Here is a 26,570-nt window from a genome sequence, read left to right on the forward strand (position 1 = left end):
CGTCCTGCCTGGAAGAAAGCAATCAGAACTGCACAAGCCGGGCCCACACTCGAGGGAGAGGTTAAGTCCTGCAAATGCATCATGGTCCTTCAAATCAGGCTGCTGCCTGGCCTGTGATGTGTGAGCCTACTCATGCCACCCACCCTGCCCCTCCTCTGCTGCTAACCATTTGACTGTTCTGTTATCTTTTGCAGAACTTGAGGCCAACCCTGACAATGCAGAAGATTATTCAGACAAGGATGAGCCTGAAGAGAACATCTTCCAATCCAAACCTCCAGACCAAGAACATGGGGGTGAGGGGGGAGGGAATGAGCTGGATGAAGCTCCCACTGTTGTACTGACTTTGGAGAAGGTGTCGCTCATGGAGGTGACAGCCCCTTCCGTGACTAGTGGTTTGAGTGTTGGTGGGACATTTCATAGTTTCACACCTTCAGAGGTTGTGGGTCCCAGTGGTGGGGTGCAGCGAGGCACATCCAGGGCCCCACTGTCCCAGGTTGCGGGTCCCAGTGGTGGGCTGCAGCGAGGCACATCCAGGGCCCCACCTTCCGAGGTTGCGGGTCCCAGTGGTGGGGTGCAGCGAGGCACACCCAGGGCCCCACTGTCTGAGGCTGTGGGTCCCAGTGTTGGGGTGCGAGCAACACCCGTGGGGAGGAGGGGAAGGAGAGCTCGACCGCGCACTCCCGAGGTGCAGGATCGATCAGATATGGTTCAGATGATGTCATTGAGTGCGGAGAGCATTGACCTTACCCGATCACACCTGGACGCCATCAGTGGGGTGAGTGATGAGGTAGCGGGACTGTCAGGAGAAGTAACAGCAATGACACGAGAAATGGGAACAATATCCGGGACCATCAGTGAGGGAGTAGTGGCCATGAGGGAGGGAATGTCAGAGATAGTGCAAACACTGTCACTAACCACGAGGGAGGGAATGTTGCAGGTGGTTGAGACAGTTTTGCTCAACATGCCGGAGGGAATATTGCAGGTCTGGAAACACTGTCAGGATGGCATGTTGGCATTAGCTGCTGCAATAAGGGAACACACCCAGACCCCGCGTCCATTGATGGAATCAACTGTCACTCCCACTCCAATCCCCAACCAGCCTCTGAAGAGCCCAAAGCCGGGCCTTCCAACTTGCCGCCTGACGCCCCCCCACCCTCAAGAGGTGTGCAGTACCCGAGATGTTAGAAAGAAAATAAGCTTGATATCAAGCCCAGAAACACTGTGCCACCGCCTGTGGGCAGGGGTGGTGGCGTGTCCAAGACCAAGCGCAACGGGTGGTCTTCGAATAAGGGGGAGGAGAGATGGGTGCAGCCTTTCTTTGCTGCTGCTGTTGTTGTTGTTATTATTGTTACTGTAGTAATTGTTCTCAAATTAAAGGTTTTTTGTAAGTTATGTAAATTTGCAAATTTATAAGTGATCTTAAAGTTTTTAAGTGATTTTAAACTTTACTTTAATATCACTTTAACACAAGAATAATTTTATTAAAGTTAAGTAAAGTACATTGTAAACATTTGAATAAAATATGTTTTACATTAAAATGAAATCATGCTCCATTTGTCATGTCTTTAACTGTCATTGTAACCCATGTATAAACTGACTAGTTGTACACTGTGAGAACATTGACCACTAGGTGGTGAACTTGTGGGAGACACTCCTAACCTGGTCTTTCAGGTATAAAAGGGGGAGTTCCACCCACCTTCATCACTTCAGTGCTGGCTGATAAAGATTATTGGTCACAGAGTGACCTTCTCTCAAGTATGGGCCTCGTGTGCATTTATACTGTAAAGTAAGGACATATTATTGGCGACGAGAAACTGGGATTTAAACCACGCGAGCATGGCCACTAGCAGCACAGACGAGAGGTAGTGTGTTGTTGATGATTGAGCCGACTTTATTGAGAGACTACAGCAAAGCTTCATCATTAAGGAATGGTTGGGACAGGATTCGGCCGACAAACGCAGGGCTCATCTCCTGCCGGTTTGTGGGTCCAGAACGTACTCCCTGATGAAGGACCTTCTAGCGCCAGAGAAGCTGGCGGACAAGACTTTTGAAGAGCTCAGTAATTTGATCGGGGAACACTTCAAACCGGCGAACAGCATGCATATGGCGAGACACCGGTTTTCCACGCACCGGCGGCGAGAAGGGCAAAGCGTTCCAGACTTTGTGGCAGACCTCTGGCGACTGGCGAGCCTATGTAAGTTCCCAAATGCATGCAGAGTGGAGATGCTGCGAGACTTTTTTATTGAGGGCATCGGACATGCTGGGGTTTTCAGGAAACTGATTGAGACCAAAGACTTGACCCTGAAAACGGCGGCTTTGATGGCCCAGACATTTATCTCAGGGGAGGAAGAGACAAGAATGATGTTTGACAAAAATCTTTGTTTAAATGCAGCAAATGGACAGGGAGTCAACATTGTTAATGCGGCACACAGTTCTCCAGGCAGACAGTGGCAATCGGACATGCCCGAGCATGTAGTCGAACCCAAATGGGGAACTCAACAGAGACAATGGCTAGCTGAACGGCGATTCAAGCCATCGCAAGGGACAATGCGGCCATCAACACCTGTTAATGGTGCACTTAAAAACAGTTACACAGACAGTCAGAGACGATCGACTGGTAATGGACATTTTGTTTCAAAGAACGGCTCATGTTGGAGGTGTGAAGGCAAACACACAGCCAGAGCTTGCAGGTATCAGCAATATACCTGCAGAAATTGCAACGTCAGTGGTCACTTGGGGCGTATGTGCAGGAAGCCTGCGGCCAGATTGATGTACGAGGAGGACGGGGACGATGTAAGCCCTACGAGGCCAAATGGAAACTGGGGGAACACGCGGGAGGCTGAAGTTCAGCGAGTTCATGTGTAGTACATATACAGTTCACACACCAGGATGCCACCGATAATGATGAAATTGCTCCTCAATGGCATCCCAGTATCAATGGAGCTAGACACAGGGGCCAGCCAGTCCCTGATAAGTATCAAACAGTTCGACAAGTTGTGGGCATCCAAGGCCAGGAGGCCAAAATTATTGCAGAGCTATGGACATACACAAAGGAGATCATTCCGGTGCTAGGCAGCGCCACGGTAAACGTGACCCACAAAGACTCGGAGAACAGGTTGCCACTCTGGATTGTCCCGGGGGACGGTCTCGCACTACTGGGGAGGAGTTGGCTTGCTGTCATGAACTGGAAATGGGGCGATGTCAATGCAATTTCTTCTGTGGAGTGAATATCATGCTCACAGGTTCTGGACAAATTTGACTCACTATTTCAACTCGGCATTGGCACTTTCATGGGGACGAAGGTAGTGATTCACATAAACCCAGTACACCACAAGGTCAGAGCGGTGCCATACGTGATGTGGTAAAAGATAGAAGGCGAATTGGACTGCCTGCTGAGGGAAGGCATCATCTCGCCAGCTGAATTCAGTGACTGGGCGAGCCCGATTATGCTGGTGCTCAAGGCGGATGGGTCGGTCAGGATATGTGGCGATTACAAGGCCACCATCAATTGGGTGTCACTCCAAGACCAGTACCCGCTACCGAGAGCGGAGGACCTCTTTGCGACGCCATCCGGTGGCAAACATTTTTCAAAATTGGACCTGACCTCAGCTTACATGACCCAGGAGCTAGCGAGTGAGTCAAAGAAGCTGACCACCATCACGACACACAAGGGGTTGTTTGAGTACAACAGATGTCTGTTTGGGATTCGCTCGGCCGCCGCGATCTTTCAATGCAATATGGAAAGCCTCCTCAAGTCGATTCCAAGGACAGTGGTTTTTCAAGACGACATCCTCATCCCGGGTTGTGATACTGAAGAACACCTCCACAACCTGGAGGACCGGGTAGATCTGCGGCTGAAAAAGGCAAAGTGCATCTTTCTAGCTCCAGAGGTAGAATTCCTGGGGACGAGGGGAGCAGCAAACGGGATCAGACCTACTGCGTCCAAAACAGAAGCGATCCAGAGAGCACCAGACCCCGTAACACGATGGAGCTGCATTCGTTCCTGGGGCTCCTGAACTATTTTGTTAACTTTCTTCCCAAATTGAGCACGCTGTTAGAGCCGCTACACGTGCTCCTACGCAAAGGTCGCGAATGGGTCTGGGGGTCAGCGAGGAAAGGGCTTTTGATAGAGCACGCAATTTGTTATGCTCCAACAATCTGTTAACGCTGTATGACCCATGTAAGAAACTTGTTTTAACGTGCGATGCATTGTCCTATGGGGTCGGGTGTGTGTTGCAGCATGTTAATGCCAAGGGTCACTTACAGCCGGTAGCTTATGCCTCCAGAAGTCTGTCCCAGGCAGAACGGGGCTACAGGATGGTAGAAAAAGAAGCGCTTGCATGTGAATATGCTATTAAAAAAAAATGCACCGGTATCTATTTGGCAGGAAATTTGAGCTGGAGACAGATCACAAACCCCTAACGTCCCTTTTTGCTGACAACAAGGCCATAAATGCTAATGCATCGTCCCGCATACAGAGGTGGGCACTCATGTTAGCCGCCTATGACTATACAATCCGGCACAGACCGGGCACTGTAAACTGTGCCGATGCACTCAGCAGACTCCCACTAGCCACCACTGAGGGGGCAACCGAGCATGCTGCTGAGATGGTCATGGCTGTTGAAGCTTTTGAAAGCGAAGGCTCACCCGTGACAGCCCGTCCGATTAAAGTCTGGACAAATAGAGACCCGCTGCTGTCCTTAGTCAAGAAATGTGTCCTGAATGGGAACTGGGCAGCCACGTATGGGACATGCCCTGAGGAATTCAAACCATTTCACAAGCGCAAGGGTGAACTCTCAATTCAAGCCGATTGCCTACTATGGGGAAACCGAATAGTCATGCCCCAGATGGGCAGAGCGATGTTCATCAGAGAACTCCACAATGAGCACCCGGGCATTGTCATGATGAAGGCAATTGCCAGGTCACACGTTTGGTGGCCAGGGATAGATGCAGACCTAGAACTTTGTGTTCGCAGGTGCAACATGTGGGCACAATGGGCAATGCGCCCAGGGAACCCCCCCCTTAGCCCCTGGTCCTGGCCCGCCAAGCCATGGTCATGCATCCATGTGGACTACGCAGGTCCTTTCATGGGAAAAATGTTTTTGGTTTTAGTAGATGCCTACTCCAAATGGATTGAATGTGCCATTTTAAATTCAAGCACATCCTCTGCCACGGTAGAAAGTCTACGGGCAATGTTCGCCGCCCATGGTGTACCGGATGTCTTGGTCAGCGACAATGGCCCGTGCTTTACAAGCATTGAATTTCAGGACTTCATGGCAGGAAATGGTATCAACCATGTCAGAATGGCACCGTTCAAGCCAGCCTCAAATGGCCAGGCGGAACAAGCAGTGCAGATAATCAAACAGGGGACGCTCAGAATCCAAGGGGGTTCCCTACCAAGCCTCCTGTTGCCCAATAGATCCTGACCACACTCGCTCACAGGGGTCTCACCCGCAGAGCTGCTAATGAAAAGGACGCTCAAAACCAGGTAATCCCTTATACATCCCACTATGAAAGAAATTGTTGAGAGCAGGCGCCATTCACAATGTGACCACCACAATGGGAATGCGAGGGCGCGATATATTGCTGCCAATGACCCTGTCATTGTTCTCAACTATGCTGCAGGGCCTAAATGGCTTGCAGGCACTGTGATTGCCAAAGAGGGGAATAGGATTCTGGTAGTTAAACTTACCAATGGACAAATCTGCCGCAAACACGTGGATCAAACAAAAAGGAGGTTCAGCAACCCCATAGAAGAAGCAGAGGAAGAACACGATGTAGAGTTCACTCCTTCACAGGTGGCCGAACACTAGAACCAAGTGGAGGAGAGCCCAGTCACTGTGGGCAGTGCGGACAGGCCTGAGGCACCGCAAACAGCAGACACTCACGCCAGCGCCCAACAACCGGAGCCCCAACTCAGACACTCCACAAGGGAGCGTAAACCACCAGAGAGACTGAACCTGTGATCCCAATAAGACTTTGGGGGGAGGTGATGTCATGTATTTAACTGTCATTGTAACCCATGTGTAAACAGACTAGTTGTACACTGTGAGAACATTGACCACTAGATGGTGAACTTGTGGGAGACATTCCTAACCTTGTCTTTCAGGTATAAAAGGGGAAGCTCCACCCACCTTCATCACTTCAGTGCTGGCTAATAAAGGTTACTGGTCACAGAGTGACCTTCTCTCAAGTATGGGCCTCATGTGCATTTGTACTGTATAGTAAGGATATATTACCATTAACAAACACAACATTACAGAACAGCTCCAAACACTAAACATGTCCATGTGGAATAGTTGTCACTAAGGCCTCAGGCATCAGTAAAGCGGTCACGGATGAACTGCTGGCGCAAAGCTCGAGCAATCGTTAAAGGAGCTCGATGGCCCGCCCTTCTCCACTGTCGTGCTCCGGCCTCAGGCACTTGCATGGCTTCCTCATCCTCCTCCTCCTCCTCCTCCTCCTCCTGCTCGTCATCTCCATCTTCCACATCATTACCATGCACCACTCTCACCGCAGGTGGGTCTTCCACTACCAGGTGCTGCTGCCTCATGATGGCTAAGTTATGCAACATGTAGCACACAACATATGAACTGACCGACAATCTCAGGGGAGTACAGCAAGTAGCCTCCGGAATGGTCCAGGCATCGGAAACGCTGTTTCAATATGCCAGTGGTCCTCTCAATGATGCTGCGCATTGCAATGTGCGACATGTATTGACGGTCAGCTTCCGTTCGGGTTATGCGTAGGGGCGTCATGAGCCTGGTGGCGAGGCCGTACCCTTTGTCTCCCAGTAGCCAGCTCTGCCCTTCTGGCTGCTGCTGAAACATGGCAGATATAATGCTGTCGCGTAGGATGAATGCATCATGGGTGCTGCCAGAGTATCTTGCATCGACTGACATGATGCAATGCGTGTCGTCACACTCGAGCTGCACATTAATAGAGTGGAAGCCTTTTCTGTTCCTGTACATCTCTGAATCCTTCAAAGGTGCTCACTAGGTGATGTGGGTACAATCAATGCAGCCCTGTACCTTTGGGAAGCCAGCAATCCTGGAGAAGCCCACAGCCTGTCATGGATTGCTTGGGCGGTCATGGGGAACTTTATGAAGTCATTCCTCTGTGCATACAGTGCAGCCATGAACTGGCGAATGGAGACATGTGTTGCATGTTGAGAAATGGCGCACACATCCCCAGTTGTAGCTTGAAACGATCCGGAGGCATTGAATGAAAGTGCAGCTATAAACTTCACTTCAACTGACAAAGCAGTCCTCCTGATGCTTCTAGGTTGCAGGTCTGTTTTGACCAACTCACAAATCTCACATCTTCTTTGCAGAAACGCAGTCTTCTGACATCGTCTGCATCACTCAGGTGGAGGTACGAATGTCTGACTTGATATACCCGAAGTGGGTAAGGCCTCCTGTCCAGCACCCTATGGATTCTGATGTTCCTGATGTGATGAAGTCGAATCAATTGTCGCCTACGTAGCACCATGATGCAGAAGGCTCGCACAAGGTATGGCATTGTCAGTATCGCCCCCATGCTTAAATTTAACCTTTGAAAGAAGCTCAAAATGGCAGGAAAGCAGGCAGCACAGGTTTGCAGTTGTATCTCTCCAGACTTGTATGGATGGACCACACCCAAAGGTCTTGTGACATCTCTCTCCCCCTGCGCCCCCTCCGAGTCTTGTGACTTCTCTCTCCCTCCCCCTCCCCATATTCCAAGCCTTCCGATTGGCACCTCTCTCTCTCTCTCTCTCTCTCTCTCTCCTCCTCCTCCTCCTCCTCTTCCCCACCCCCCCCCACCCCACGCCCCCCGCCACCCGCACGGCTTGTTTTGTAGCCAAACCCCGAGCTGCTGTGTGCGGGCGTGAGGCTGATTCTGCCGGCCAAAGCTATGATCCTCCAGCCCTGCTTCAAGACATTCGGTGGTGGCGTGTGAGTGAGTAAAAAAAAAGAAAACTTCTGAAATCCAACAAATTTTCACTTCTACGTTAACAGGTAAAACATTTTTAAACTTTATTATTGATTTTGTCAGTGTTCTTGACTCCCTCCAAAATCTTTGATTTAAAAACAATGGCGTCTTTCAGTGCAGATTTGTGAATGTGCCCTGGTTTCTTAACTCACCAGAAGGTTTTTCGGGAGTGGCCAGATACGCCGACCTAAGAGCAAAAAATGTTGGCCCAATTGCGAACAATTGAAAAAATGGGCGCAGACATGAGCGTTAAAAAAAAAACAGGCCTGGAAAATCGTAACCAAGTCAGTTACGCCGGCGCTGATCGCGGGGGAAACTTGGAAAAAAATAAATACGGCAGAAAAAACTACGTGCCAAACAAACGCGCAAATGACTGGGGAAAATTGAGCCCTTGAGCAGTTCTTTATTTTACAAAACAGCTAAAAATCCAAGATAAATTACAAGCACACTTGGCTGAACTGAAGTGTCCAGCTGGCTGCGCCTATCGGAATAATAGGGTGCTTGGGTGAGTTCTATTATGATCGAGAGACATTCGGAGCGTATGTGGAGCGGCTAGAAATGTTTTTCACCGCAAATAGTATTGTCAAAGTCCCCGATGATGAAAACAGTAACCGGGTGGTGTTAGAAGATAACAGGCTATTTTCCTAACTGAAGCAGGCCCTGATCTGCATGAAACCCTGAAAAATATGTCTGTTCCCAATCAAGCGGAAGGGCATGCCACTGACGGAGACAGTCCTGAGCCCCTGGAAATTGCAAAAGTTATCATCTTGTAAACAAAATCAATTAACTGACGAGATTATCAGTGAGTACATTGTAGCTTTAAAGAAGCTATCCAATCAATGTCATTTCGGAAACTTTCAGGACCGAGCATTGCGTGACCACTTTGTTTGTGGGATGACAAATGAAGCAATCAGAAGAAAGTTGTTGATAACACCTAATTTGACCTTTGATTTAGCTAATCAGACAGTGATGTCGATGGATATGGCCGACCAACACTCCCGAGAAATTCGCACCATTTTCAGTCATCAGCCAACCAAGGTGAATCGTCTGCAGGTTAAAAGTAAAAGACAGTTGGGCCCCAAGACCTCAGCAACTGGCCAAGGTAACAGCACATTGAAGTCGTGCTATTGGTGCCTGGGACAACTCGTCGTTGAAAGTGCCAACTGAAGAATAAACAGATGTGCGCTAGATCCAGCAACTAGCCAGCAACTACGACATGCGTGGATTCTTCAGCATAGTCCGAGACCACCTACGGCCCAAGCACCTAAGGTCCTACCCCACTGAAGGCCAAGAACAGAGAGGTACTCATCAAGGACAGAGAGGCAGTCAGTGCCCACTGGAAGGAGAACTTCGAAGATCTCATTCACCGAGACTCTGTCTTGAACGTGAGTGTCCTCGAAGCCATCCCACAGCATGCTCCCCACCATCACCTCAGCACAATCCCAGCCCAACAACTGAAGAACAACCAGGCCTCAGGAGCAGATGGAATCCCTGTCGAAGTACTAAAGCATGGTGGAGAAGCATTACTGGTGCGAATCCATGAACTCATTTCTCTTATTTGGAAGGAAGAGAGCATGCCAGGGGATCTCAGAGACGCTGTAATCGTGACCATCTTCAGGAAAGGTGAAAAGTCCGACTCCGGTAATTACAGAGGAGTTTCCCTGCTGTCTGCTACAGAGAAAGTCATCGCAAGAATCCTCCTCAATCGCCTTTTCTCCCTGTGGCTGAAGAGCTCCTCCCAGAGTCGCAATGCAGATTCTGGCCACCAATGGGCACAATGGACATGATCATCACCGTGTGTCAAATTCAAGAAAAATGCAGGGAACAGCACCAACCGTTGTACGTGGCCTTCTTTGACCTCACAAAGGCCTTCGACACTGTTAACTGGGAGGGATTATGGAGTGCCCTCCTCAAATTCGGCTGCCCTCAAAAGTTTGTTACCATCCTCTGCCTGCTTCACGATGACATGCAAGCTGTGACCAATGGATCGACCACAGACCCAATACAGGTGCGGACCGGGGTCAAGCAAGGCTGTGTCATTGCACCAACGCTCTTCTCAATGTTCCTTGCAGCAATGCTCCATCACACCCTCAATAAGCTCCGCGCTGGGGTGGAGCTAATCTACAGAACAAACAGGTAACTGTTCAACCTCCGTCGCCTCCAGTACAGATCCAAGGTCGTCCCAGCCTCTGTCATTGAATTAGAGTATGTAGATGCGTTTGCATTTGCGCACACTCATAGGTCGACTTCCAAACCATCATCAACACTTTCACTGAAGCGTAGGAGAGTAAATATCCATAAATATCCTGTCCCCATCACACAGTACTGCTTCCCGATTATCAAGATCCATGATGAGGCCTTAGTCAACGTGGACCATTTTCCGTACCTTGGGAGCCTACTATCAACAAGGGCAGACGTCGATGACGCAGTCCAACACCAGCTTCAGTGTGCCAGTGCAGCCTTCAGTCGCTTGAGGAAGAGGGCATTTGAAGACCAGGTACCAAGCTCATGGTCTACAGAGCAGTAGTGGTACCCGCCCTCCTATATGCTTCAGAGATATTCACTATGTACAGCAGGTGCCTCAAAGCACTGGAGAAATACTATCAACACTGCCTCCGCAAGATCCTGCAAATCCATTGGCAGGATAGGCGTACCAACGTCAGTGTTCTCGCTGAGGCCAACATTCCCAACATCGAAGCATTGACTATCCTTGATCAGCTCGGATGGATGGGCCACATCATTGTGTTATCGATGTAAACTTGTATATATACTGTACAGCCACCAGAGGGCTCATCGCCTGGAGTCCCAAGGGATCCCATAATCCCTTGGCAGCACAGGTATTTAAGGAGGCCTCACAGGTTGGAGAGGCATTCTGGAGACCTGCAATAAAAGACTAAGGTCACACTTTACTTTGAGCTCACAGCGTTCAGTCTGACTCTTTCTCCATACATAACAACTCACGACAAGTTATAGAGAGCGAACCCAAAGATGCAGAGAACAGTGGGCATCCTGGAGAAATTCTCGGAGGGAGATGATTGGGAAACTTTTGTGGAGCGACTTGACCAACACTTCATAACCAACGAGCTAGATGGAGAAGAGAACGCTGCCAAACGAAGGTCGATCTTCCTCACCGTCTGTGGGGCACCAACGTATGGCCTCATAACAAATCTGCTCACTCAAGTGAAACCTATGGAGAAATCATATGATGATTTGTGCACACTGGTCCGGGAGCATTTGAACCCGAAGGAAAGCGTTCTGATGGCGAGGTACCGGTTCTACACCTACAAAATGTCTGAAGGACAGGAAGTGGCGAGTAATGTCGCTGAGCTAAGATACCTTGCAGAACATTGCGAATTTGAAGGACATTTAGAGCAAATGCTCAGAGACTTTTTCATACTTGGCATTGGCCACGAATCCATACTTCACAAACTTTTGACTGTAGAGACCCCAACATTGAGTAAGGTTATAGCGATAGCCCAGGCGTTCATTGCCACCAGTGACAATACGAAGCAAAGCTCTCTGCACATAAGTGCTGCTACAAGTACTGTGAACAAAGTGATGTTGTTTTCAAATTGCATCCTACAGGGCAGGTCACACATACCTGCAGCTGCACGTCCGCAGATGTTTCAGAGTCCACCATCAAGCGTGATGAATGCAAGGCCATTAACACCTTGTTGGCGCTGCGGGGGTGATCATCATTTCCATTCATGCCGCTTCAAAGGGTACGTTTGCAAGGGCTGTGGAACAATGGGACACCTCTAATGCATGTGCAGGTGAGCTGCAAAACTTGTTAAACCTGCAAACCACCATGTTGCAGAGGAGGACAGATCCACAGAGGATCACAATGAACCAGAACCTCAGACCAAGGAGGCAGAAGTACAAGGGGAGCACACATTCACCACAGGTTGTCCCCCGATAATGCTGAATGTTGAACTAAATGGACTCCCGGTGTCAATGGGAGCTGGACACAGGCACGAGCCAGTCCATCATGGGCAAAAAGAATTTCGAGAAATTGTGGTGCAGCAAGGCCTCAAGGCCAGTCTTAACTCCAAATCGCACGAAACTAAGAACTTACACAAAGGAACTGATTCCCGTAATCGGTAGTGCTACCGCAAAGCTCTCCTATAATGGAGCGGTGCATAAGCTACTACTCTGGGTGGTACCGGGCGATGGTCCCATGCTGCTCGGCAGGAGCTGGCTGGGAAAGATACGCTGGAACTGGGACGACGTCCGAGCGCTATCACCCGCTGATGACACTTCGTGTGCCCAGGTCTTAAACAAGTTCCTTTCGCAGTTCGAACCAGGCATTGGGAAATTCCAAGGAGCAAAAGTGCAGATCCACCTAATTCCGGAGACTCGACCCATCCATCACAAGGTGAGAGCGGTACCATACATGATGAGAGAAAGGGTAGCGATTAAGCTAGACCGGCTGCAAAGAGAGGGCATCATCTCACCGATCGAGTTCAACGAGTGGGCCAGTCCTATTGTCCCAGCCCTCAAGGGAGATGGCACCGTCAAAATCTGTGGCGATTACAAAGTAACTATCAATCGTTTCTCCCTGCAGGACCAATACCCACTACCAAAGATCGATGACCTCTTTGGAATGCTGGCAGGAGGAAAGATGTTCACGAAGCTGGATTTGACTTCAGCCTACATGACGTAGGAACTGGAAGAATCATCGAAGGGCCTCACCTGCATCAACACGCACAAAGGTCTTTTCATTTATAACAGATGCCCGTTTGGAATTCGATCAGTGGCGGCAATATTCCAGAGAAACATGGAAAGCTTACTGAAGTCGGTCCCACGCACCGTGGTCTTCCAGGACGACATCTTGGTTATAGGTCGGAACACAGTTTAACATCTGCAGAACCGGGAGGGGGTTCTCAGTCGACTCAACCGCGTGGGGCTCAGGTTAAAATGCTCAAAGTTCATTTTCCTGGTGCCTGAAGTAGAGTTCCTGGGAAGGAGAATCACAGTGGACGGCATCAGGCCCAACGATTCGAAGATGGAGGTAATTTGGAACGCACCGAGGCCACAGAACGTGATGGAGCTGCGGTCGTTTCTCGGATTCCTGAACTACTTTGGTAACTTCTTACAGGATCTCAGCACACTGTTAGAACCACTGCAGAAAGGGGATGAATAGATATGGGGCAAAAGCCAAGAAAATGCCTTTGTAAAAGCTAGAAAATTATTATGCTCAAACAAATTGCTTGTGTTGTATGATCCATGTAAGCGTTTGCTACTAGCATGTGATGCGTCGTCATATGGCGTCGGGTGTGTATTGCAACAAGCTAATGATTTTGGGAAATTGCAACTGGTTGCTTATGCATCCAGGAGTCTGTCGAAGGCTGAGAGAGCCTACAGCATGATTGAAAAAGAAGCATTAGCGTGTGTCTATGGGATAAAGAAAATGCATCAATATCTGTTTGGTCTAAAATTCGAATTGGAAACTGACCATAAACTGACCTGTTTTCCGAGAGTAATGGGATAAACACTAATGTATCGGCCCGCATCCAGAGATGGACGCTCACGTTGTCCACATACAGCTACGCCATCCGCCACAGGCCAGGCACAGAAAACTGCGCCAATGCTCTCAATACGGGGATGGAAATGGCAAGGCCCGCAGATTTAGCCATGGTTATGGAAGCATTTGAGTGTGAGCAATCACCCGTCACTGCCCGGCAGATGAAAACCTGGATGAGCCAAGACCCCTTATTGTTCCTAGTCAAACGCTCTGTGCTTCACGTTAGCTGGTCCAGTGTCCCAGTGGAAATGCAGGAAGAGATAAAGCCGTTCCAGCGGCGCAAAGATGAAATGTCTTTCCAGGCAGACTGCTTTCTGTGGGGAAATCGTGTACTGGTTCCCAAGAAGGGCAGAGACACCTTCATCAATGACCTCCACAGTACCCACCCAGGCATCGTAATGATGAAAGCGATAGCCAGGTCCCACGTGTGGTGGCCCGGTATCGATGCAGACTTAGAGTCCTGCATGCACAGATGTAATACATGCTCACAGTTAAGCAATGCACCCTGGGAGGTGCTGCTACATTTATGGTCTTGGCCCTCCAAACCATGGTCTCAGGTACATGTCGACTATGCAGGCCCGTTCTTGGGCAAAATGTTCCTTGTGGTTGTAGATGCATACTCCAACTGGATTGAATGTGACATAATGTCAGGTAGCACATCCGCTGCCACTACTGAAAGCCTGCGGGCCATGTTTGCCACACACGGCCTACCCGATGTCCTGGTGAGCGACAACGGGCCATATTTTACCAGTGCTGGGTTCAAAGAATTCATGACCGCAACAGCATCAAACATGTCACATCTGCCCCATTTAAACCAGCATCCAATGGTCAGGCAGAGAGAGCAGTGCATACCATCAAGCAGGGCTTGAAGAGGGTAATGGAAGGCTCACTACAGACTCGCCTATCCTGAGTCCTGCTTAGCTACCGCATGAGACCCCATTCGCTCACAGGGATCCCACCTGCTTTGGTGGGGGGGGTGGGTGGGGTGAGTGCTATTATATATGTAAACTTGTATATACTCTGTACAGCCACCAGAGGGCTCAAGGCCCAGAGTCCCAAATGATCCCATCATCCCTTGGGAGCACAGGTATTTAAGGAGGCCTCACAGGCTGGAGAGGCCCTCTGGAGACCTGCAATCAAAGACTAAGGTCACACTTTACTTTGAGCTCACAGTGTTCAATTTGACTCTTTCTCCATACATAACAGTCCGCATGCCTGATATTAGACTCCCAAAACAAGCGCTCTACTCAGAGCACCGAGAAAGCAAGCGAGCATGAGGTTGGTAGAGGAACCGCTTCATGGACAGCCTCAAAGCCTCCTTGAAAAAGTGCAATATCCCCACCGACATCTGGGAATCCCTGGCCTAAGACTGCTCAAAGTGGAGAAGAAGCATCCGGGAAGACACCGAACATCTTGAGTCTCTTCGCCGGGAGTAAGCGGAAGCCAAACGCAAACAGCGAAAGAAGTGCACGGCAACCCAAGCACCCCAAGCACCCCATCCACCCGTCCCTCCAACCACCAACTGCCACACATGTGACAGAGACTGTAGATCCCGCATTGGACGCATCAGTCACCTTTGAACTCGTATTAGTGTGGAAGCAAGTCATCCTCGACTCCGAAGGACTGCCTAAGAAGAAACGGATATTCAATGCTATAAGTAGAAATCACCAGACACTACATAGCATTGAAGAGAAGCAACAGGACGAGGAGGTTCTGGAGAGTCATCAGGAGCATGAGGGTGGGTATCTAACAGTGATTCGCGATGTATCATCATCCAAATAGACGTTGCAGGAACCAGGATACCCATGGAAATCGACACTGGTGCATCCGTGAGCGTAGTACCGGAATTGCTATATCTCGACAACTTGCATGATTTTCCACTGGAGAAGTGAAATATAGAGCTAGGAGAAAGTTCAGCAAGAACTCAAAAGACTAGAGACTGAGAACATTATTGCTAAGTTAGATCTAAGTAATTGGGCTACCCTCATTGTTGTTGTACCTAAGTCAGATGTTAATGCTGATGCTATGTCCAGATTGCCATCCCCATCACAAGTTACACCAAATAGGGAAGAAGTGTTCTATTTTTCATAAATTGATGAACTGCCAGTCACAGCTGAAGAGCTTGGTAGAGCAACCAAACGTGACCCAGTTATGTCAAAGGTGTATGAATACACAGCAAATGGCTGGCCAAACCAGGTATCAGAGAAAACTATTCATTCATACTTCATTTGTAGGAATGAATTATCAGTGGATAAAGATTGCATCATGTGGAGTACAAGAATAGTTATCCCAAATAAGTTCAGGTTCAAATTGTTCAGAGATCATCATGACCAGCACCTGGGAATGTGCTTGACCAAGAGTTTTGCTCGCAGTTACTTATGGTGGCCATGTCTAGATAAAGATGTAGAGTACATCATTAGTCAGTGTACAACATGTCAATCGGTATGCAAGAAACCACCATCAGTAACATTACAGCTATGGAAATGGCCTCCCAGCTTGTGGCAAAGGTTACATGTAGAATTTGCTGAGCTAGAAGGACAACAATTGTTCACTGTGATTAATAACCAAAGTGATTAGAGGTGTTTTTGATGCGGCAAATAACAAGTAAAATATTAGACAATTTGCGAAGATTGTTTTCTTCATAATGCCTCCCAGAAGAAATTGTGTCTGATAATGGGCCGCAATTTTGTTCAGAAGAATTTGTATAGTTCATGAGCAGAAATGATGTGAAACATACCAAAGTTCCACCGTACCACCTTGCTTCAAATGATGCAGCAGAGCGTACAGTACAAATTGTAAAACGTGCTCTCATCAAGCAAATCCAAAGAAATGGCAGTTGTCATTGGACCACAAATTGGCAAATTTTCTAATGACTTATGGTAATACTCCTCATATTTGGTCAAGATGTTTGATCACAGACAGGTGAGGTTTGTTCACATTGATCATATTTTACCTACAGATGTGGAAGGGGTTGAAAGTTGGAATGATTCAATTATTCCTGATGAGTCAGATAGTCTTGTTACAAGTAGAGTACCAGTAGCAAATCCTACATCAGATGTACTAGAAACAAGTCAAAGGACACAGTCAGAATTTAAGCCTGAGTCTGAGTCAGGCAGACAAACAATCTGAAGTTGTAGAGAGTCAAAATGTAGATCAAGGGTTGCCATTGGAGAAAAATTCTCCTCAGGCTCAGCCTAGACTGAGTCTAAGTTTGACACCAAGTTTGGGAAGTTCTGTTCGAGAGTGAAGGTATCCTCTTCAAAACAAAAAACAGTGGTTAAGTTTGATTTGTAAATATGACAAGATAAGTCCATATCTTTTGTTATGTATAACCATGCAAGTTATGTATGATGATTATTTTGATGATTACTTCATTAAGGAGGGAGAAGTATAATAAAGAGTTCCACCTGGTGGACTACTGCTGCACCAATGTGAACTACTGTGGTAATGCAACTACTGTTGTAGATAATAAAGGGTCATATGATATCATCATCATCATAGGCAGTCCCTCGGAATCGAGGAAGACTTGCTTTCGCTCTTAGCATGAGCTCTTATGTGGCTGTACAGTCCAATACGGGAACCACAGTTTCTGTCACAGGTCGGACAGATAGTCATTGAGGGAAAGGGTGGGCAGGGAGCCTGGTTTGCTGCACGTTCGTTCCGCTGCCTGTTCTTGATTTCTGCATGCTCTTGGCGATGATACTCGAGGAGCTCAGCGACCTCCCGAATGCACTTCCTCCACTTAGGGCAGTCTATGGCCAAGGACTCCCAGGTGTCAGTGGGGATGTCGCACTTTATCAGGGAGGCTTTGAGGTTGTCCTTGTAATGTTTCCTCTGCCCGCCTTTGGCTCGTTTGCTGTGGATGAGTTCCGAGTAGAGTGCTTGCTTTGGGAGTCTCGAGCCTGGCATGCGAACTATGTGACCTGCCCAGCGGAGCTGATCAAGTGTGGTCAGTGCTTCAATGCTGGGGATGTTGACCTGGATGAGGACGCTAATGTTTGTGCATCTGTCCTCCCAGGGGATTTGCAAGATCTTGCGGAGACATCACTGGTGGCATTTCTCCAGCGACTTGAGGTGTCTACTGTACATGGTCCACGTCTCTGAGCCATACAGGAGGGCGGGTATTACTACAGCCCTGTAGACCATGAGCTTGGTGATAGTTTTGAGGGCCTGGTCTTCAAACACTCTTTTCCTCAGGCGGCCGAAGGCTGCACTGGCGCACTGGAGGCGATGTTGGATCTCATCATTAATGCCTGCTCTTGTTGATAGGAGGCTCCCGAGATAGGGGAAGTGGTCCACGTTGTCCAGGGCCACGCTGTGGATCTTGATGTTCGGGGGCAGTGCTGTGCAGCGAGGACAGGCTGTTGGAGGACCTTTGTCTTACTAATGTTTAGCGTAAGGCCCTGCTTTCATAAGCCTCGGTAAATACGTCGACTATATCCTGGAATTCAGCCTCTGTGTGTGCACAGACGCAGGCATTGTCCGCGTACTGTAGCTCGACGACAGAGGTTGGAGTGGTCTTGGACCTGGCCTGGAGACGGCGAAGGTTGAACAGCTTCCCACTGGTTCTGTAGTTTAGTTCCACTCCAGCGGGGAGCTTATCAACTATAGTTACATGATAACAGCTGGAGCTATCTTGTGAAGTGTGCTTGTTAGTGATGTCGTAAGAATATATTACAATATCGCATTGTGAAGCTTGGAATCAGGATCTGGGGTAAACTTTTGTGGAGGTGCTGCTTCTCGCCTGCTGTAATTTTGTGGAAACCTTGCAAAAAGAGCATTAATCACATTGATGCTATTAATCAAGGATTTCCATGGTCTTCCACCAAAGTTACGCCATACGAGCAGGAGAACTCCCTTAGAGTTTCAGCCCCCTACTCATTGTGTACATTGCATTGTTGGTGTAAATCATCCTCTGAGTAAACCGTGTGCAAATGATTCATTCAACTGTTTCTTGTGAAACCTAAGTGAAGGAATAGGGCCCATACTGGAGGAGCTCACCAACGCTGAAAGAATAAGCAAAGTTCTGATGGATCCATTATGTGTTAAATTGGAACATGTTTGGATTATATCCTTTCACGTGTATTTTTAGCTAGTTTTGGAAATTTAAACTGAGTTTCGAAGTGAGGCAAATAGACAATTAGTTTCAAGGGAAGGTAATCCAACTTTATTTATTTTAATGGTCATAAACAAATCCTAGTCAGGTCAGTATCTTCTGGCTACTAGAACAGGGTAGTAAAAATAAAATACTTTCAAGTTTATCACAGTAATTGTCACATCCATTCAGGGAACATTATGTTGCATAGGGATTTTCAATGTTTTTTTGGGGGGCTGAAATAGTAAACACCTCTCCAGACAGTGATTAGATTGTTATCCACATGCTATCTACTCAATTGATAGAAATAATTAATATCATAATTACCAATATGTTGAGAAATAACTTGGGCCTCCACCCCAAACACTCGAGGAGAAACAGCGATTTACTTGTGTTTCTTTCAATTTAGTACACTTTATTCGCTGCTCGCGATGCGGGTTCCTCTATATTGGGGAGACCAAACGCAGATTGGGTGACCGCATTGCGGAACACTTCTGTTCAGTCTACAAGCGTGACCCCAAGCTTCCGGTTGCCTGTCACTTTAATTTTCTCCTCCACTCTCACTCTGACCTCTTTCTCCTCGGCCTCCTACACTGTTCCAATGAAACTCAACGTAAGCTCGAGGAACAACACCTCATCTTTCGGTTAGGCACTTTACAGCCTTCCAGTTCAACAAATTCCGATCATAACCTCTGCCCCCATTTTTTCAGAAGGCAGCTGTTGATGATTCTACTATTCTCATTTACATCTCTTCTAGACCTATCTTTTGTTTCTTTTCCTGTCCCATTACCATCTCCTTTTGTCTCGCGCCATCATCCCTTTCATCATTTAATCCTTCCTGCCTTTCACCCTATCACAGACCTTCCCTTTTGTTCTTTCCTCCCCTGCCCCTTTCCCTGCCCCTGCGCTTGCTTAAAACCCGTTACAGCTCTAACTTTTCCCAGGTCTGACAAAAAATCATTGAGCTGAAATGTTAACTCAGTTTCTCTCCCCACAGATGCTGAATATTTCCAGCATTTTCTGTTTTTATTTCAGATTTTCAGCATCTGGAGTATTTTGCTTTTGGAGAAGTGAGAGATATGTTGGGGCACCAGCCTTAGGTTTTTTAGTGCACAGTTCAACCTGCAAGAGTGGTGAGGCAGAACACTATGGGTACAGAGGTGTGCACCTCTGTAAAACATTACCAAAGGACTAAGTTTAAAGATTCTGAAACATAATCTAAAGTTCTGGAGAGCTTTGCTTTTATAATGTCAGGAAGTAAATTGTATTCACGTGCAATACTCATCTGCTGCATTTAGTTTTGTTTCTACATAACTTTTTTTGTATAGAAAATCCTACTGGTTGTTTAGCCTGAACTATATGATTTAACAGCATGGTTTCTTTCAGTGTGTTGAAGACATTTAGAGGTATTCAGTATTCCATGCCCCATTAAAGTATTTTACTAAAAAGGTATTTGTTAATCCTGCAGCACACTAATTCAGTCACTCAGTGTTTCTGGTTGTACATTTCAGTTCACAGGAGATGGAAGTCTGCCTATACAATGTACTTAGTTGATGTGAGCATGAATAGAGTATTGGAAGAATCCCAAATAGAAACAGGGGTAAATCAGAAACTAGTGATTAGTGAGGCTAGTCTTCCAATTTAAAAGTATGAACGTAAGGATATAAGAACATAAGAAATAGGAGCAGGAGTAGGCATACGGCCCCTCGAGCCTGCTCCACCATTAAATATGATCATGGCTGATCTTCGGCCTCAACTCCACTTTCCTGCCCGATCCCCTTATCTCTTGATTCCCCTAGAGTCCAAAAGTCTATCTATCTCAGCCTTGAACTTACTTAATAATTCAGCATCCACAGCCCTTGGGACCAGAGAATTCCAAAGATGCACAACCCTCTGAATGAAGAAATTCCTCCTCATCTCAGTCTTAAATGGCCAACCCCTTATCCTGAGACTATGCCCCCTAATTATAGATTCTCCAACCAGGAGAAATAACCTCTCAGCATCTACCCTGTCAATCTCCCTCAGAATCTTAAAGGTTTCAATGAGATCACCTCTCATTCTTCTAAACTCCAGAGAGTACAGGCCCAATCTACTTAATCTCTCCTCATAGGTCAACCCTCAAGTCCCAGGAATCAATCTAAGGGCAGGATATCCTTCCTCAGATCAGGATGATTGCACAGTGTTCAGTTCTATTTGCAACTCCTCAGATAATGAAACAGTCTATTCCCACATGCAGCAAGACCTGGATGATATTCAGGCTTAGGTCAATAGGTGGCAAGTAATGTTCGCACCACACAAGGGCCAGGCAATGACTATCTCCAACAAGAGAGAGAGTCTAACCACTGCCCCTTGACATTCAATGGCATTACCATCACCGAATTCCCCACCATCAATATGCTGGGAGTCACCATTGACCAAAAACGTAACTGGACCAGCCACTTAAATACTGTGGCTACAAGAGCAGGTCAGAGGCTGGGTATTCTGTGGTGAGTGTCTTACCTCCTGACTCCTCAAAGCCTTTCCACCATCTACAAGGCATAAGTCAGGAGTGTGATGGAATACTCTCCACTTCATGAATACAGCTCCAACAACACTCAAGAAGCTCGACCCAATCAAGCACAAAGCAGTTCGCTTGATTGGCACCCCAACCATCACCTTAAACAATCACTCCCTCCATCACCGGCGTACCGTGACTGCTGTGTGTACCATCCACAAGATGCACTGCAGCAACTCGCCAAGGCTTCTTCAACAGCACCTCTCAAACTCGCATCCTCTACTCCTTAGAAGGATAAGGACAAGCAGGCGCATTGAACACCATCACCTCCAAGTTCCCTTCCAAGTCACACACCATCATGACTTGCAAATATATCACCATTCTAAACTTTGAGGTTTTAAGAAAAGATGATGTTTCTGTGAATTATTTTGCTCATGAGGGAAGTTAGTCCTGGGAAATGGTATTAGCAACAAGCACTCCAATATGAGATGAAAAATAAATCCCCTTCTATTCAACTCCCAAAAATTGGGGGCAAAATAGCCCTGCACTCTGAATGGGGGCAGTAACTAACTGGGACCAGGACTTTCTGTGCCCGGTGCAGAAGTCCCGCCCCCACTGCTGAATTGGGTTTACCGCCCCGCAAAGGAAGTGGAACGCAATCTCGCGCGTTCCACTTCCTTTCTGGGTGGGTCTGGGGTGCTACTGGGGTGAGGACTTGAAGGGGAGGGCCACTGCGCATTTTGCAAGGCCTCTGATAGCCTCCACTAAGCCACCAGGGCAGCATGGGACCAAAACGGAGTGCCGGGCTGCAAGATGGATCATATAGTGGAGCCGCCCTGAGAGTCGGCAATCCAGTAAAGATGGAGGCGTGGGGCACTGCCGACCTCCCCTTTAAGTCCCACCCCACGAGGGGATGTCGGACCGCTTCGCGACCCGCAAAGCTGGCGTTGACATCCGCTCGCGCTAGCCTCGCGGGCTGTGGGGCAATTTCCCCTGCGGGTCGGTAAGAGGTCACCGCAGGGCAGTAAGGGGTCCCCGTGCATGACGATTACGTCACCCCTATCATCCCAGCCTCAAGCAAAGAAGAGCCCTTCCTAATGCACCACATTTTACTATTGCTAAGATCACCTTCCTGCGGCTTCTCTGAGTGAGACTACCAATTTAGTACCGAATTTGGGACCATTTTGTATCGTAGCCATATGCCTGGTTTAAGACTGTTCAAATTCCTTTTGTGGAGGGCCATAAATATGCCCTGGGTTCTAACCTAGATCAAAGAGATGAAAGGCTAATGTCATAGACAATTCTCCACATTCCCCACACATGCCTGCTTTCCACTGGTTATTATTGGATAGCAAGTAGAAGTCAGAGTCCTAGCTTATATTTCACTTCTTTATTGAAGTGATTCTCAGTCTACTGGTACCCTGGTTGTGATCCGATAACTCAGCATAGATCAGGAACTAAGTGGGGATCTTTCTGGTGTACACAGCTAAGTACAACGCTGGAAGATGCGTTTACATGCTAAGGCATCAGGAGAGCTCCAGTTGCCCCCCAATCTGCTACAAGTAGTAGATTGGCGGGTATATAAACCACTGGAACCACTGTACATGTGGTACAAAATAAGTTAATGCTAAATTAGTTAATTCATAATCAATGGGCAGAATATTGTAATACTTACAGGTCAACTTCATCACTATCAATGTTCTTGAAATCTTCATTGATTAATTTGATCTGATAATAATAAAATGGAACAATTCGGCTGAAAATGTATTTCTAGAAAAAAAAATTAAATATAATTAAACTGTAAAATAAGGATATTAGTACAAATTATTTATAAATTACACAGTAGAATTTGACCCGTATAACACAATATAACAAAGGTCATGCAATCAGTTGACAAAACATTAGTTTCATGTGAACAGGGTTGAATACAGATTCATTGGCCTAGAAATTGGACTGCACCCATTTTTGGGTAAGCGAGGGGTGAACTTTGCATCCACCTGTGTTGAATGGTGAGGCCCGAGGCTCTCCAGACATTGGGCCTCAGGTCTCAGTTCAATATTGCCGGTAAAGTGTCAAAAATCCTCCCGAGACGGGGACTGCAAGTTTGGGCCGCTGCTAGGAATGCAGCAGCCCACAGGTAAATGTTGTCGTGGGTCAGGGGCCCAGATGGGGGATGGGAGATCAGGGCCTAGTTCGGGGATCGGGGCTTGGGTCGGGGGTCGGTGCTTGGGTCGATGCCCAGGATCGGGGCTGTGTGTCGGGCTGTGGGTCAGGTTTGGGGTCGAGCATTGGTAGAGGATGGTATTGGGGGTAATCAGGAGTTGGGAGAGGAGGCCGGTGGGAAGGATTGCAGGGCGGGAGTGGCGATGATCATGAAGGGAGTTAAATATAGGGTCAGGAGGCGAACGAGTGCTTATATTCAGGTAAGTTACTTACCTTCTTTGTTGCAGGTGATTCGTAGGGTAGTTTCTCTGTGCAGTCTGTGTTAGTGCTGGCTGCCTCAAGTCAAACCAATCTTGGAAATGGGACCTCAAACAGGTGTTAAGCCACTTATTTACTTGCAGGCGTGAGTAAAGGACGCCTCTTGTTTGTCTTTACCTAATGTGGCGGTGTCGCACTTCCGGGCAGGATTGTGTGCACGCTTCTTACTCACTATATTGGGGCTATAGCAGTCACAGTAGCGCCCAACATAAGGGTACTGCACAGACCAATTTCTACATCATTCTCTTTTGTCCATCAGAGTTGCCTTGTATAAAAGGGTTCTAGAGCCTTAGTCTTAAATGATCCCAACAGCTATTGAGGGCTAAACCTTAACCCCCAAAAATGGATGCGTTGGGGTTGGATGAGATGCTAAAATTAAAAAAAAATCTCAAACAAGCCTCCAAACCGCCCACTTCTGGGTTTAACGGAGGCAGGACAAGGGACAAACAGCCAACCCACTCCCAGGAGGTGGGTAGCCCAAATAAATATTTTAATGAGGCTGATTTAGCTGCTTGCAGGTTTAACTCCCAGGAAACCCAGCAGCTGAGGGCAGGCGAAATTTAAGTGCTTCTTTCCAGCCCTCCAAGCTCCCCTCTCTCCCCCATTAGTTCCCCAACCATACCGCCCCCCCCCCACCCCCGCATGTCTAATCCTGTTAGGTAGCATACACAACAGAATAATGTTAACTATAAACCTGCAATGACTTCAGCAATATTTCTGGTTGAAAACTATATAAATTTTAAATTTGAGGGTTTTGCTGGGCCCACTTCCTCACCACTTACTTGACTGCCTTGGACCATGCCCACGTTCCCCAGCAGTAGTCTCCTGCTGCCCAAATCTCTGCACCCCCTGGCCTCCCACATCTCTGCACCCCCCCAGCCCCCCACATCTCTGCACCCTCCCGGCCCCCCAAATCTCTGCACCCCCCCCCCCCGGCTCCCCAAATCTCTGCACCCCCCGGCCCCCCAAATCTCTGCATCCTCCCGGCCCCCCAAATCTCTGCATCCTCCCGGCCCCCCAAATTTCTGCAGCCTCCCGGCCCCCCACATCTCTGCACCCCCCGGCCCCCCAAATCTCTGCACACTCCCGGCCCCCCCACATCTCTGCACCCCCCGGCCCCCCAAATTTCTGCACCTTCCCGGCCCCCCACGCTCCCACCAGCGGCAGCAAGTGACTTACCTGAAGCTGCGGCCTGCTCTGGAGTGCTCCCTGCCCGACTGGAAGCCAAGCTGCCAATCAGACTGACTTCTGGCCGGGGAACCTGTCGAAGCAAAACTCCACAGCATGCCGGGAATCCCTAACTTCTGCATTTCCTGACAGAACCTCCGTCCTGTCGTTTGTGCAGTCCACCCCTGTCAATTTCCATCCCAAATAGTTTAACCAAGGAAACTACAAATATTCCTTAGTCCTATCATTGTCCAATTTGATACTGAATGTAGACATAGCGGGGGTCATTTTAAATTTTGGTGGCAGTGTTTTAAAACGCATGATCGGGGCTCGTTGGCTTTAAACTCCTCCCCATTTTCATTTTAATTCAAATCTAAAGTTAAAACCACTCCCACTAAAATGAAAGGATTAAATTATTGAGTGTGCTGGGAGTCACACTGTCTCATTACAATGTTAAATTTTGGATATAAGAATGTACTTGTACCTTATAAAGCCCATATGTATAGGTTCTCTTCAGTATCAATTCAAGAATCTGCAAGTTTTCCAGGGCTATGTTCCATACAATGTTTTCCTGTTCCTGAGCAAGATACAAAGTTGTACTCAGAGCAATTTCGATGTCAGCTTGTCCACTCCTGTTAGGTAGCATACACAACAGAATAATGTTAACTATAAACCTGCAATGACTTCAGCAATATTTCAGGCTGAAAACAATGAATTTAAATTTTAGGGGGTTTGCTGAGCCTTCCTCACCACTTACTTGACTGCCGGGGACCATTCCCGAGGTCCCCAGTGGTGGCCTCCTGCCGCCAGGTACTGAATTCTGCCGGAAGCAGGCTGGAGTCGGGGCCTGGATATTAAAATGAGGCCTGGGAGTTCTTTGGGACTCAACATGTAAGCTTGTTGTTCATCGAGACACTCGCATAGACCGATCTTGCCCTGACTTAGAATTGGGGCCAAAGTGCTCAGGATTGCATTGGTGGAAACATGGTCTATTTATTACATCACTAAATGAGAGTGATTAATTATGTCATGGAGATTCCAAATCTATTAAAATAAAGGCTGAATATTCAGACTTATTTAAAACAATAATTTTAAATGGGCAAAATTGTTTATTTAGCAATATTGATCGATTATCCCTCCATTTAGTCAATAGGGACATTTCCTAACATTCTGATACTGTTAAAAGTAAAATAAAAAAGATAATCTCAAATATTTGTCAAGGATCAGAAAGTAAACTGCATGCGCTTTAGCCTCTTAACATTAGCAATTTTTAAATTACACAAAGACTTCGAAATACGAATCCCAATTTCTGCCATTGATGCAGATTTTTCTGAAATTGAGTTAATTACACTTCATTTCTAATTAGAACAGAACCTCTAAACACAATAATAATGTACACAGTATTCAGGCTCTGATTGTTGTGTATGTAAATAAACAGACTAACTGAACCAGGAGTAAAGTAACTCATCATCATCATAGGCAGTCCCTCGGAATCGAGGAAGACTTGCTTCCACTCTTAAAATGAGTCCTTAGGTGGCTGAACAGTCCTGTGTGTGCACTAGGTCTATGCAGTAGAGCAGGTCTCCCGTCGTCCTAGTTAATCCTTTCCACTGGACCAAGACCTAGCTCTGTCAAGCCCATGTGGTGGTTGGTGTGCAACAGCCACCACACGTTTAAAAAAATCCACGCACAGGCTTCTTTCACCCTTCAACATGTAATTCAGGACCTGGAATATTAGGTCCTTCATTGAAACACCTGTGAACTCATCCTTTTTTGGCGTGGAAGCAAGTCATCCTCATTTCGAGGGACTGCCTATGATGATGATGATGATGATGATG

At 47.5% G+C, this 26,570-nt stretch overlaps 1 protein-coding gene across 3 annotated transcripts in view; it reads right to left on the minus strand.

The window, feature by feature from the left end:
- LOC139265923 (aminopeptidase Q-like) overlaps positions 1–26,570 on the minus strand; it is a 352,506-nt gene that overhangs the window by 48,900 nt on the left and 277,036 nt on the right. For 2 of the 3 annotated variants that reach the window (XM_070883537.1, XM_070883519.1), the window contains exons 14-15: positions 25,217–25,364; positions 22,760–22,854 (exon numbers count right to left, since the gene is read on the minus strand). In XM_070883537.1, coding sequence (XP_070739638.1) covers positions 22,760–22,854; positions 25,217–25,364 — 243 coding nt within the window. The remainder of the gene's footprint in view (positions 1–22,759; positions 22,855–25,216; positions 25,365–26,570) is intronic. The other variant, XM_070883528.1, reaches the window with a different exon arrangement.

Source organism: Pristiophorus japonicus, chromosome 1, assembly GCF_044704955.1.
Source record: "Pristiophorus japonicus isolate sPriJap1 chromosome 1, sPriJap1.hap1, whole genome shotgun sequence".
Taxonomy (NCBI): Eukaryota; Metazoa; Chordata; class Chondrichthyes; family Pristiophoridae; genus Pristiophorus; species Pristiophorus japonicus.